Source organism: Hyla sarda, chromosome 6, assembly GCF_029499605.1.
Source record: "Hyla sarda isolate aHylSar1 chromosome 6, aHylSar1.hap1, whole genome shotgun sequence".
Classification (NCBI taxonomy): Eukaryota; Metazoa; Chordata; class Amphibia; order Anura; family Hylidae; genus Hyla; species Hyla sarda.
The window spans coordinates 245325122-245337629 of NC_079194.1; the positions used below are offsets into that span (position 1 = coordinate 245325122).

General features: G+C 42.5%; 1 protein-coding gene across 8 annotated transcripts in view; it reads left to right on the top strand.

The window, feature by feature from the left end:
* Positions 1–11932, top strand: part of ANO9 (anoctamin 9) — a 68402-nt gene extending 56470 nt beyond the window's left edge. For 7 of the 8 annotated variants that reach the window (XM_056528444.1, XM_056528447.1, XM_056528448.1 and 4 more), the window contains exons 16-25: positions 3252–3309; positions 3384–3481; positions 4340–4494; positions 4584–4736; positions 5876–6020; positions 7205–7312; positions 8938–9028; positions 10207–10319; positions 11565–11642; positions 11797–11927. In XM_056528444.1, the coding sequence (XP_056384419.1) occupies positions 3252–3309; positions 3384–3481; positions 4340–4494; positions 4584–4736; positions 5876–6020; positions 7205–7312; positions 8938–9028; positions 10207–10319; positions 11565–11642; positions 11797–11824 (1027 nt within the window). In that variant the 3' untranslated portion in view covers positions 11825–11927. Of the gene's footprint in view, positions 1–3251; positions 3310–3383; positions 3482–4339; positions 4495–4583; positions 4737–5875; positions 6021–7204; positions 7313–8937; positions 9029–10206; positions 10320–11564; positions 11643–11796 lie in introns of all 8 variants that reach the window. The other variant, XM_056528446.1, reaches the window with a different exon arrangement.
* The last annotated feature ends 576 nt before the right edge of the window (positions 11933–12508 follow it).

A 12508-nucleotide genomic window follows, 5' to 3' on the forward strand; every position in this document is an offset into this window, starting at 1 on the left:
TTAATTGGTTCCAGGACGATCATTGTATGTTGAAACCATTGTATGTTGAGACCAGAACTCTATGGAAACCTGGTAATTGGTTCTAAAGCCCCAAAATGTCATCCAAAAATAGGGAAAAGTGAGAATTAAAGAAAAATAAGTAGATAACCAATACAGATAAAGCAAATCCTTACATATAAATGTAATAAAGATCTGCTGGGAGCTGTAATCACGGTCTATGTCAGTATTTTCCAAGCAGGGAGCCCCCAGCTGTTTGCAAAACTACAACTCCCAGCATGCCCGGACAGCCTTTGGCTGTCCGGGCATGCTGGGAGTTGTAGTTTTGCAAACAGCTGGGGGCACCCTGCTTGGGAAACACGTGTCTATGTAGAGGACAGGAGCTTCTTTAGGGTCCTGTACAGTACATGCAATGTCCTAAAAAAGTAACATGGAGCCGCCCTCACCTGGTGTCCAAAGGAGCAGGTAACCCTGGTACAGGTAAAGTGTACAGAACATGTAATCCCTCCCTGTACTGTAGGGGGCACCACCAGACATCAGTCAGTGCATACGCTTCAGTAATACAGGGGTTTTACCAGTAAATTGTCCATTCTGAATGGTCAGTTCTTCCGGCCATTGACACGTTTCACAGATCTGGACTGTCTGTACATTGTATGTTGAGTCTGGTTTCAACTTACAATGGTCCAGAACAGACCATTGTATGTTGAAACTATTGTATGTTGAGGCCATTGTAAGTTGAGGGATCACTGTAATCTATAAAAAATTATAGGTATGTTAAAATGTGCAGAATTTGTGTGATGTAAAGTGGTTTTATGTACAACAGCATATATACCATGAGAGTACAGGTTCTCCTAGTTGTGAGACAGTGACTGGAATGGTTTTCATGGATCTCTATATTTCCCCAAGGTACCTGTCATATGATGACAAGCGCAGCTCTTATCCTGGTTGAGATATGGGGAATCCAAGAAATAGAGAAATGGGTATTCCATCTTTATACATCCTATCCCCTATCCAAAGGATAGGGGATAAGATGTATGATTGCAGGGGTCCTGCCGCTGGGGAACCCTTTGATCCCGTTGCAGCCTCATCACGCCCCCTCCAATAGACATGAATGGAAAGGGCATGGTGTGACATCACTAGGGGGCGTGGCCGTGATGTCACGTCCCCGTCTCGGAGGCAGCACCTGGCACAGAATGCCAGGGGCTGCAACAAGATTGTTGGGGTTCCCCATGGCGGGACCCCTGCAATCATACATCTTATCCCTTATCCTTTGGCTAGATGATAAGATGTATAAAGACAGAATACCCCTTTAAAGGGTACCTCTCATCAAATAAACTTTTGATATATTTTAGATTAATGAATGTTGAATAACTTTCCAATAGCATGTTAATGAAAAATATGCTTCTTTCTATTGTATTTTTCCCGATCAGTCCTGTCAGCAAGCATTTCTGACTCATGCTGGAGTCCTAAACACTCAGAGCTGCCAGCCTGCTTTGTTCACAGCCAAACAGACTATGAACAAAGCAGGCTGGCAGCTCTGAGTGTTTAGGACTCCAGCATGAGTCTGAAATGCTTGCTGCCAGGACTGGTAGGGAGACCCCTAGTGGTCATTTCTTCAAAGTGGAAAATTAAATAGAAAGAAGCATATTTTTTAATAACATGCAATTGTAAAGTTATTCTGCATACATTAATCTATAATATATCAAAAGTTTTTTTGATGAGAGGTACCCTTTAAAATCCCTGACGAGGCTTAGCTTGTTGGTAATTTACCAAGTCCTGTTATTGACCCTGAATTTTTATGGGATGAAATGCAGGCTTGTTAGTGGGGCCTTATATCGCCTTCCTGGCCCAGTTCAGATGTTTAGTTTGGCCCAAGTCAGCACAAGTGCTGAGGCCGAATAATAATGGGCTTACATAAGGTATAACCAAGTCTGCACTGAGGCTGTGAGGAACTTGAGTTGAAATCATAAATCTGCTAGCCTCTCCTGGGACAATTACCATTTGTGTGAAGTAATATATTTAAAGTCTGTTTTGTTGGGTGGCTGGTAGTAAGGCACCTGTATAGTGAGGGCAAGTTAATGTGCAGCTAGTACTTAGTAATGATGAGCGGCATAGGCCATATTTGAATTTGCGATATTTCGCAAATATATGGACGGATATTTGTAATGAAATTCGCATAGTGCGCATGCGCGATTATATCATTCACCTAAAAGAAGGGAGGGATCAGTGTTCTCTGACGGGAATATATTCACATATATTCACACAAAAAAAAAGAATATTCGTCATTACGAATATATAACTATATTCTAAATATTTGCAAAATCACGAACTGACAATATTCGCGGTAAAAATTAGCATTTCTAATATTCACGCTCAACACTAGTGCTTAGACAAGCAGGTTTTATTTAGTTTTTGTGCCAGTGTGCCCATCTCTACCGAGCAAAACTCCCACACTGTCCAAAATGTCTCTATGATATCATGACATGTGCAAGTGATTGCTAATCTGTGTAATAAAACTGATTAACCCCTAGAGGATGCAAGGTGCAAATGTACGCCCTGACTGTCTAAAACTTAGCACACCGGGGCATACATTTACGCCCTGCGGCATGTACAATCTATGCAGCGAGTGCAGGAGCTGCGTTCATTTCACTTTAAAGGAGAACTGTCAGCTTTCTCCCCCCGCACTAACCAGCTACCGTAATCTTCTATTTTCGGTATATGCTAATGAGTTGCTAACTGGCACCGGCCGGGCTAACTGGCACTCTGACGTCAGTGCCGCCTGCCGCAGCGGCACCCAGCTCATCAATATTCCTTCCCTCTCTCTTCATTACAGAGCGGGGAGAAGAGGGAGAGGCGGAGGGAGGGGAGGAATATTGAGGAGCTGGGCGGTGCTGCGGCAGGCGGCACTGACATCAGAGTGCCAGTTAGCAACTCATTAGCATATACCGAAAATCTAAGATTACGGCCGAACGGCACGGCGGATCTGGGCACAGTAAGCATGAAACTGATCAGCGTCCCCCGCACTACCAGTCAGTACCACTGGTTAGTGCGGGGGAGAAAGCTGACAGTTTTCCTTTAACTGAACGGCTCTAAAATCAGTTGGCCATGTGCTACAGTTCATTCCTGGGGGTCTCAGTGGACCCTTTTATAAAGAAAGAAATTGTCTAAAGCATGCTACCATTGTAAATCCTTATATGTCTTTTGATTTTTCAAAGTAAATATGGAAATGCAGCTAAAGCTTTTCTCTTTAACAGGATTAATGGATACCCCGGAAACTATATGCGCATTGCTGGAGAGTGGCGGCTGGAAGAAGTGAGTGTGCTTAGATTTAAGATTTGGTAGGTATGAAAATGTGGGTAGCTTCTAACAACCGTTTCTCATGACAGTGTCATCCAAGTGGGTGCATCACCGACCTGTTTATACAAATGTGCATCATCATGGTCCTGAAACAGACGCTCAGTAACTGCATGGAATTTCTGTCTCCGTGAGTATAAACCATCGCATGTGAAAACCTAGGCAAAAATCTTGGTCTCTGACTACAAACCTTCCTTCATTTGTGGGGTCCATAAGGTTCTTCTGGCCTGCTGTGCTCCCAATTCCTGCAGAAAGTAGTTTCATAATCTGTTCTATCTTTTTATGAATGAATAGTTCCCTTCTGGATCCAGTAGAACATAACAGATGAAGTAGTCCTCTGTCGGCACTGGCAGCATGGGGCCTTAGTGGTTAGCACTGTTGCCAAGTAACTGTGAGGAACTTGGTCCCTTTCATACTCCAAAACTATCCTAATAGGTTAAAGGAGTTATCCACCATTAAGTCATTTTAGTACTTACCTGCCAGACAGTAGTGGACATGCTTAGGAAGGATCTGTGCTTGTCTTGGGGCTAAATGGCTGTGTTGTGAGTCAAACTGCTTGGACTTTGCTGCTTTCTTTTTGTGAAATGGCTATTTCCTGTTGGAGTTCCCTCCCTCCAATACAAATCCCAGGATCCCTTGTTTGTAAGTGTGAAGTCACTTTTCTCCCTCCCACACATCAGCCAACCCACCCATTGAAGCACACCTGGGACAATTCCCTGCAGCTCTGTGGGGAATGATCAGCCTTTGGCTGTCCTGGAATGCTGGGAGCTGGAGTTTGGCAACATCTGGAGTCACACTGGTTGGGAAACACTGCATTAGAGGATTAAAGCTTTATGCTGTGGAGGCAAGAAGAACCTTAGAACCCCAGGAAAGTACAGTTTTGGAAAATTTGAGTTTAACCCCACTTTATAGTATAACTTTTAATTTGTGTAAAGGTGCTTTCATTTGCCGACACTTGATGGAATAAAGAAAAACCTTCTCTTTGTAGATTCCTTAAATATAAGTTTCGTAAACTGAAGGATAAGAGGAGTAGAGTGCACAGCGAGCACGGGTCAGAGGACATTACAACGGAGGCATGGAGAGCCAACTACAGGCTTGGTGAAGTCCACATCTTCAGTTTGTTTGATGAGTTTCTAGAAATGGGTGAGTCCTAATACAATATTACAAGCTATTAACCCTATATTAAGCATTTTGTAATGTCTTCTTGTGATATCTTATGTCGCTCTCAATAGTCATCCAGTACAGCTTCACAACAATTTTTGTGGCTGCCTTCCCTCTTGCCCCACTGCTTGCCTTTATCAACAACATGCTTGAAATCCGTCTTGATGCCATCAAAATGACTCGCTTACAGCGCCGCCTAGTGCCAAGAAAAGCAAATGACATAGGTGAGTTCTTAAAGGGTCTGTCTCACGACTGCTCTTTATTTTACAAGAGGCCATATCATCATATGCTAAAAAATTTCAGTACTTTACAGTCTGGGTTTTTATTTAAAAAATTCTTATTGTGACCAGTTTGCTCCTCCATACCTCCCTTATGTGGATCCTTTGTTCTTCCTTGTTAATGGGAGGCACCCATCCTGTCCGCATGTGAACAAAGCGGTGTTTTGCTCAAAAACAGTTGTTCGTGTAGCTGATACATAATAATAATTCTTTATTATATAGCGCACACAGATTCCACAGTGTTTACATTCGAATTGGTCCCTGTGCCCATTGGGGGCTCACAATCTAAATTTGACCACTAGTACATTAAAGGGGTACTCCCCTGAAAACCCCCCTTTTTTTTTTTAATCAACTGGTGCCATAAAGTTAAACATATTTGTAAATTACTTCTATTAAAAAATGTTAATCCTTCCAGTACTTATCAGCTTCTATTTGCTCCACAGGAAGTTATTTTATTTTTGAATTTCCTTTCTGTCTGACCACAGTGCTCTCTGCTGACACCTCTGTCCATTTTAGGAACTGTCTGGAGCAGTAGAGGTTTGCTATGGGGATTTGCTCCTACTCTGGACAGTTCCTAAAATGAACAGAGATGTCAATAGAGAGCACTGTGGTCAGATAGAAAGGAAAATCAAAAAGAAAAGAACAGTTGATTTAAAAAAATATATATATAATGTTTTCCAGGGGAGAACCCCTTTAAAGTGTGGGAGGAAACCAGAGCATCCGGAGGAAACCCACGCAAACACGGGGAGAACATACACACTCATTGTAAATGTAGTTCTTGGTGGGATTTTAATCTAGGACCCCAGAACTGCAAGGCAACTGAGCCACCGTGCTGCATATGATTCATACACATGTATGTAAATGTTCTGGAGGTTCTCAGAATAGCTGTTGGCCTGTATAGCGGAGTATATGTGTATTATCAGGAATCTCCCTTGAGAGCAAAAGAATTGGGCATCAAAGTTCAAGATCAGCATGTCCTGCCTAAGTAGTCAGATTTGGTCAACTTTGGCCTTATGTGTTAGGGCACCTTTATTGTCCTTTTTATCTACTATGTACTATGACATGGTTGTTTGCTTCTTTTTCAGGTATCTGGTTGCAAGTTCTAGAAGCAGTCGGAGTTCTAGCAGTCATCACTAATGGTTTAGTCATTTCAATTACATCTGACTTCATCCCCAGGCTCATATACAAATATGCATATGGACCTTGTGCTCAGGGACAAGAAGACATAGAGTAAGATATCATAACAAGATGATTTCTCTAAATGGATTATGACAGAGAGGCCATCAATCCTGAGGATAGGCCATCTGATCGGTGTGGTGCTTACCCCCAGCATACCCACTGATCTGCTGTTTGAGTGAGCTGCAGCTCCAGATAGAAGCAGCGTACATCAGAGAGAAACCTTGCCTCTGTACACTGCAAATTGGTGGCGCCCATTTACTTCAATTCAGCACCAGCACTGCGCTGTGTACAGAGGCAAAGCTTCTGGTTGATGCACATTACATATATCCAGGTGCCGATTCCCACCCTAACAGCTGATTAGCAGGGGTGTCAGGTGTTGGCCCCCGTCCTATCAGATATTGATGGCCTGTCCTAAAGATGCACCATCAATATTTGAAATTGTAGAGTCCCTTTAAGGGATGTGTACAATTCTGCAATCAATATGAAATGTATGTTGACAATAGAGAAGAATATGGGTGCAGGATCAGACTACACACAGTTTGTAGTCTGTAACCACGGAAACAACCCAAAGATGTTTTTTGTTTTGTTTTGTTTTCACAAATCAGTTAAATGCATTAAAGGGGTATTCCGGCTTTATACATCTTATCCCCTATCCAAAGGACAGGGGTTAAGATACATGATTGCAGGGGTCCCGATGCAGATGAAACAGGGACGTGACATCACGGCCACACCCCCTAGTGATGTCACGGCACGCCCCTTTCATTCATGTCTATGGGAGGGGGCATGACGGCTGTCACGCCCCCTCCCATAGACATGAATGGAGGGGGCATGGCCGTGACGTCACGTCTCCGTCTCAGAGGCAGCGCCCGGAATACCCCTCAGAGACAAGCCGGAATACTTTTATCTTTGTTCACTTATACTATTTTAATATTATAGAATAACCCAGTCCATGCTGGTCACCCATCCATGATCAACATTGCATCCATAATTTCCACTTACATATTAAGCCTCCCCTGAACCAAGACAACTAACTAACTAGCAAGAGGTGTTGCATTTGTTGCATTTGATCCATCATGAGATGTTGTAGAATGCACAAGTGTGCCCAGTATTAATAGCCTGTCAGATAAATGTAGGCAGCATGTGTCCTACGTCATCATAAGATTTACATACAGTTACATTACTTTCAGAAAAGCATCCCCAGAATATGAGATTAATGTTCCTCTCCTCCTTTTCAGCTGTCTCACCGGATACATTAACCAGAGCCTATCAATATTCCGTACACAGGACTTTGACAGCCGAACACAAGTATCACTCACCCTGTTCCCAAACACCACAGAGTGCAGGTATTTTCCATTACTATAATATATACAAGTCTTATGCGCCAACACTGAAGGAATAAGACAAATCTCCTTGACTTAAATACAAACTCTGTAGCAAGACCCTTCTATAACCTCTTGCCATTTATAGCACTAAAGTCTTCTTGTGGCAAAGAGGTTGGTGAGACCTTCAGGGGTTTTTGGACTGTCCGGACATCGATGAAGAAGAGGATTAACGTCCCTCTGCTTCCCCTACCTCCCCATATGTTTGCCCAGTAGTTTGACCCTGTGATTCGCCCTACCCCAATCTATCCCACGCTCCTCCCTGATCACAGACTGTAATATGTGTTGTTTTTCGACTTTGTTTCTCCAATATCAAGTGATGGAACGGAATGTTAGCGTAGCATGTGGTACTGTGTATAGCTTAGGGAACCTGTACTGCATATTGTACTGTCATGCTTTGTGTGATTGTAATTTATAGTATGACTTGTAATGACGACTGAATGACGAAAAAAGCTCTTTCAATACCTTCAGGGGTTTTGGTTAAGTAAATACCCTATAAGGGAATGTACCCACTGTACAGTGATGTATCACCCACTGTGAAATGCTTTGGCATTTCAGAGAAATCACAGTTATGAAGCTGGAATGGAGCTCCGAATCATCAGGGTGGTCCCCAGTGCTTCTCCCCACCAGTGTTAAAGGGTTATTCCAGAGAACTAAACTTATCAGACCCTTAACCCCAATCATTGGAGGTCCCGCTGCAGCCAGTTTTGGCTAATTGGGCCGTCACTTGTGCTTTTCAAAGAAGATGGGAGCCATAGCACACCGAGGACTGGTAAGTAGACGGGGCCCCGTACAGGAGATCACAGGGGTCAGACCCCCCACGACCAGACACTTAGCCCCTATCCTGTGAAAAGGGGATAGTGTCTGATAAGTTCAGTTCCCCGAACTACCCCTTTTTTTTTTTTTTTTACATATTTTATTAATTTTCACAATGTAAACAATCAAATCCGATTCACAATGCAGTTGGGTCATAAGGAAGGTAAAAACAAAAGCCGACACGTAGGAACAATATCCAAAGTACCCGAACTACCCCTTTAACTGACAGATCACTTCCTATTTGGGTGTAGGAAAGAATTGATCATCCATTGGAATCCAGTAGTAATAGTTCATTTAGTCAATGGGACTTTGAATTTCGTGCTAAATTCCATGACAAATTCCATGGAAAATACCTGCCAATTTCACATCCTTTCTGCTCTATTTTAACGGGGAGCAGAAAAGAGGATTTCAGCAAGGAAACTGACTTAGTGTGAACATACCCTAAAGAGTTCTTGTCTTTTTTGCAGGTCCTTTTATTTGCTTCTTGGACAACCTAATAAGTTCACTATATGAAAACTAGATTATTATTTTTTATTTTTATTTTTAAACAATGATTTCTCTGAAATGCCCAAACGTTCAGAGTAAGTCAGATTGTGCCAGGATCGCCCACCCTGCCTGTCTTTCATGCTGTCCACCATTCGAGCAGCATGAACTACTGACAGGTTTACTTTAAGGAGTATTGTAATATTGGAGTAATATTTCTAATGACTCTTGCACTTTCCCAGAACCTGGTTATTGTCGTCATATATAGCCATTTTGCTCTTTTCTTTCAGGTATCGTGATTACCGTAATGCTGACTACTCTTTCTCTGTACAGTTCTGGCATATCTTTGCTGCTCGGCTTGCATTTGTCATTATATTTGAGGTGAGCAATATAAATAGTATATAATTTGTATGCATCTAGATTAATGTTATTTCCAGTCTACAGAAGAACAACTTGCAGATGTCATTTTAGAAAAAAAGGGTTATCCAGTGGAGAAGAAAAAAATCTTCCAAAAACAGCACCACACCTGTCCTCAGGTTGCTTGTGGTACTACAACTTGGCTCCATTCAGTTCAATAGATCTGAGCTGCAATACCACACACAACCGACTGCAATCTCCAGAACAGGTCCTTTCCCTTATGACTGAGCATTCCGGTCCGCACCTTCACAAGACAAATTGGCCTCAGCAGTGATGGCACACTCAGCCAATCACAGGCGAAATACTGTTGCGGCTGGTGATTGGCCGAGCAGGCGTCTCTTCTGTTCACCATGAGCACATCTTGGGAGATGGCGTGACTGGTGAGTTCAGCAGTCAGAGACCGGGCCTAGTTCAGAATGGTGGGGGTTCCAGTGGTCTGACACCCCCCTGACCATGATCAAGCACTTATCCCCTATCCTGTGGATAAGGTTAAAGTTATAAAAAACATAAGCACAAAACTGGAGAAATATCTTTATACATTGATTTTTGACCACATATTCGAGATGACTTTACCTAAGAAGTCTTATAACCCTATTTATTATAATATGCATATTGTATTATCATGCCTTGTTAACAAGATTTACATTTTCTGGGAGTCAAGTCCTGTTTTAAAGTGTATGTAAACTCTGTGACAATTAATGACATGTCATAGAGTTGTGATCAGTGGGGGACCAATTGCTGAGACCCCCACCGATTGCTAGAACGAGCGGACAAAAGCGGGTGCCCAGAGTACGGACTGAGTAAAAGTGTCATTGATTTTCAGCAGTGTTATCCGCAGCATAGGGGATAAGTTTTAGATTGCAGGGGGTCCGAGCGCTGTGGCCCCCCGCGATTGTCTATACGGAGCCCTGGCTCTCCCACAGAATGGCGTGCATGACCCACGCCCGAAATGAGGGCCACCCCATCGATCCAGGGGGTTGTGACGTGCTGCTCCCAGGGGGCCCCTGCGGATAATGTTTTCACTATGAGACTTCTCCTTTCATGTTTAACTACATGAAAATCCATTGAAAATATTTTTCATCTTTGGCGTTTGTACTTATTTTCTTTTTCTTACATTGTTTTCTTTCACTTTACTCTTTCAGCACGTGGCTGTATGCATAAAGTTTATTGCAGCTTGGTTTGTACCAGACGTACCTCAGTCAGTAAAGAACAATAACCTAGACAAGAAACTTTCAGATCTTCGAGATGAGCTTGGGTAACTTTTCTGACAGTTCTCCTATTCTACAATAATATACATTACAAATGGGTGTCATTTCCCACAATGCCTGATTTAAAAGGGCTCCTACTTATTGTGACATAGAAACATTTACCAGCAGGGCTTTATTGTAATTGGTGGGACACAATGCTTTTAGTAGACCACCACAGAGCGGGCTTGACCTCTCTCATTCTCAGTTTACATTATTGGTGAAATTATGCATTTTAGTTAAATTTACCTGCTAGTATGTAATTCACCTATTGAATAACAGAGACCATTGAACAAAAAGTATTTATTTTTTAACAGTGGCAAGATAAAATTCTAAGCAATCCTTTCACCTAGACTGGAGACTCCCAGTGTTCTTGAGGTTTCACCAGATTGAGGTTGCGTCAACGTGACGGTCGGATCTTGTCTGTCTTGCTGTGGGTACCACACTGTCATTTCTCATGGTGGCTGTACTCAGACCTACTTACTTGGTGCAGCAGGCCCCGCAGGCACTATACACAGTTACTTTGCACTACGGCCTTTTTAGGACATCTCGTGCTCCAACTCTGCTTTGCAGGGCATCACTGAACACTGGCCATAATCTCATTGTCAGTCTCTGTGTTGGCCTGAACTGACACTTGCCATCCACTCTTACTGCAAGCTGGTAGCCAAGTGCTTACTGGAGTCCAACATAATTGGTAGGGTCTGGCAGTGCTGCCGTGTACAGGAAGCCACTAGCCATTAGTTACACCAAGCTCTAGAGTACCGAATACAACATGGCACATACATAGGGAGGGAGGCATAACAAATAGAGCAACAGATTTTTAAAGGGAAATACTATTTTATTAGGCTGGGGAAGATGTGGTTATTCTCCTTGCATGCAGCCTGTCCACTCCATCCCTACCCAACATTTTAGAAGAAACCACTATTAGAGATGAGCGAAGTTACAGTGATTCGATTCGTCGAACCTCGCAGCTCAGCGTTTGCTGACTTTAGCCTGCATGAATGAGTTCAGCTTTCATGTGCTCTGGTGGGCTGGAAAAGATGGATACAGTCCTAGAAGACTCTCTCCTAAGACTGTGTATCCACCTTTTCCAGCCCACCGGAGCACCTGAAAGCTGAACTAATTTATGCAGGCTAAAGTCAGTAAATGCCGAGCCGTGCAGTTCGTGATAAATCGAATCACTGTAATTTTGCTCATCTCTAGCCACTATATTGCCCTTCCAAGGGGCACTAACTCTCCCCTACTCCATCCCACAGAGAGATGCCAGAGGAGACTGATGAGTTATCCCATGACAGCTCTCCCTACCCTTACAGAAACCTACTAGTGGAGCTCAGGTAATTTCCATGACAGAACTGCCCCCCACTAACCCAGAGATATAAATGACCCCATAATAACATTTTGCGTATTCACATTACTAATCATAAGAGTATTGTTCATAAGAGTTATGAGCATATTGGGATTTTTAGCTATTTTCTTTTTCTTTTCCAGTATGATAGAGCGTTCAACAGAAGTTTAATACCAATGACAGTGCCTGGATAATGGAGATCCCAAATGACCAAGAGATGTCGGATGTGGTGCGATTCAGAGGAAAAACCTAATGTATTCCTTTTACTTACCTGTAAATATTTTTTTAATAAAATAATTTTTTACAAAAAAAAAATATTGAAGTCTATTATTTCTAAAGAAACAAACTAGTACTCCAGTCTTAGCTCTTTAGGATGGTTTCACACACTGCATTTTTTTTCTTTTAATACCACTGCAGTTTTTGGGAAAGTTTTCAAAGTCAGAAGTGGATTCAGCAGGATCGAGATCCATGTAAACCCATTTCTGGGTTTATTTAAATAAAAACTGCATATAATATGGAATTGTGGGATTTGTAGTCCAAAAAAGAGAAGTCAAACAGGAAATAGCAGTTCACAAACAGCTAGCCACAGTGTTGTGGTAATCTCATGACATAGCCATTTAGCCCCAAGACAAGCGCAGATCCTTTCTAAACATGTCCATTACTGTCTGGCAGGCATGTACTAAAATCCCCTTATGGTGGATAACCCCTTTAAAAACTATATGCAAGGAAATCTTGGTAACTTCCAGGGTAGCAGCCAGACCAGTTCTTACAGAAATTAGCACCTAAGAGGGTCCACCTTCACTTACAGGTAAGGCAAAGTTAATTGAATAGTTGAAAAATTGTTGAAAGTAGATT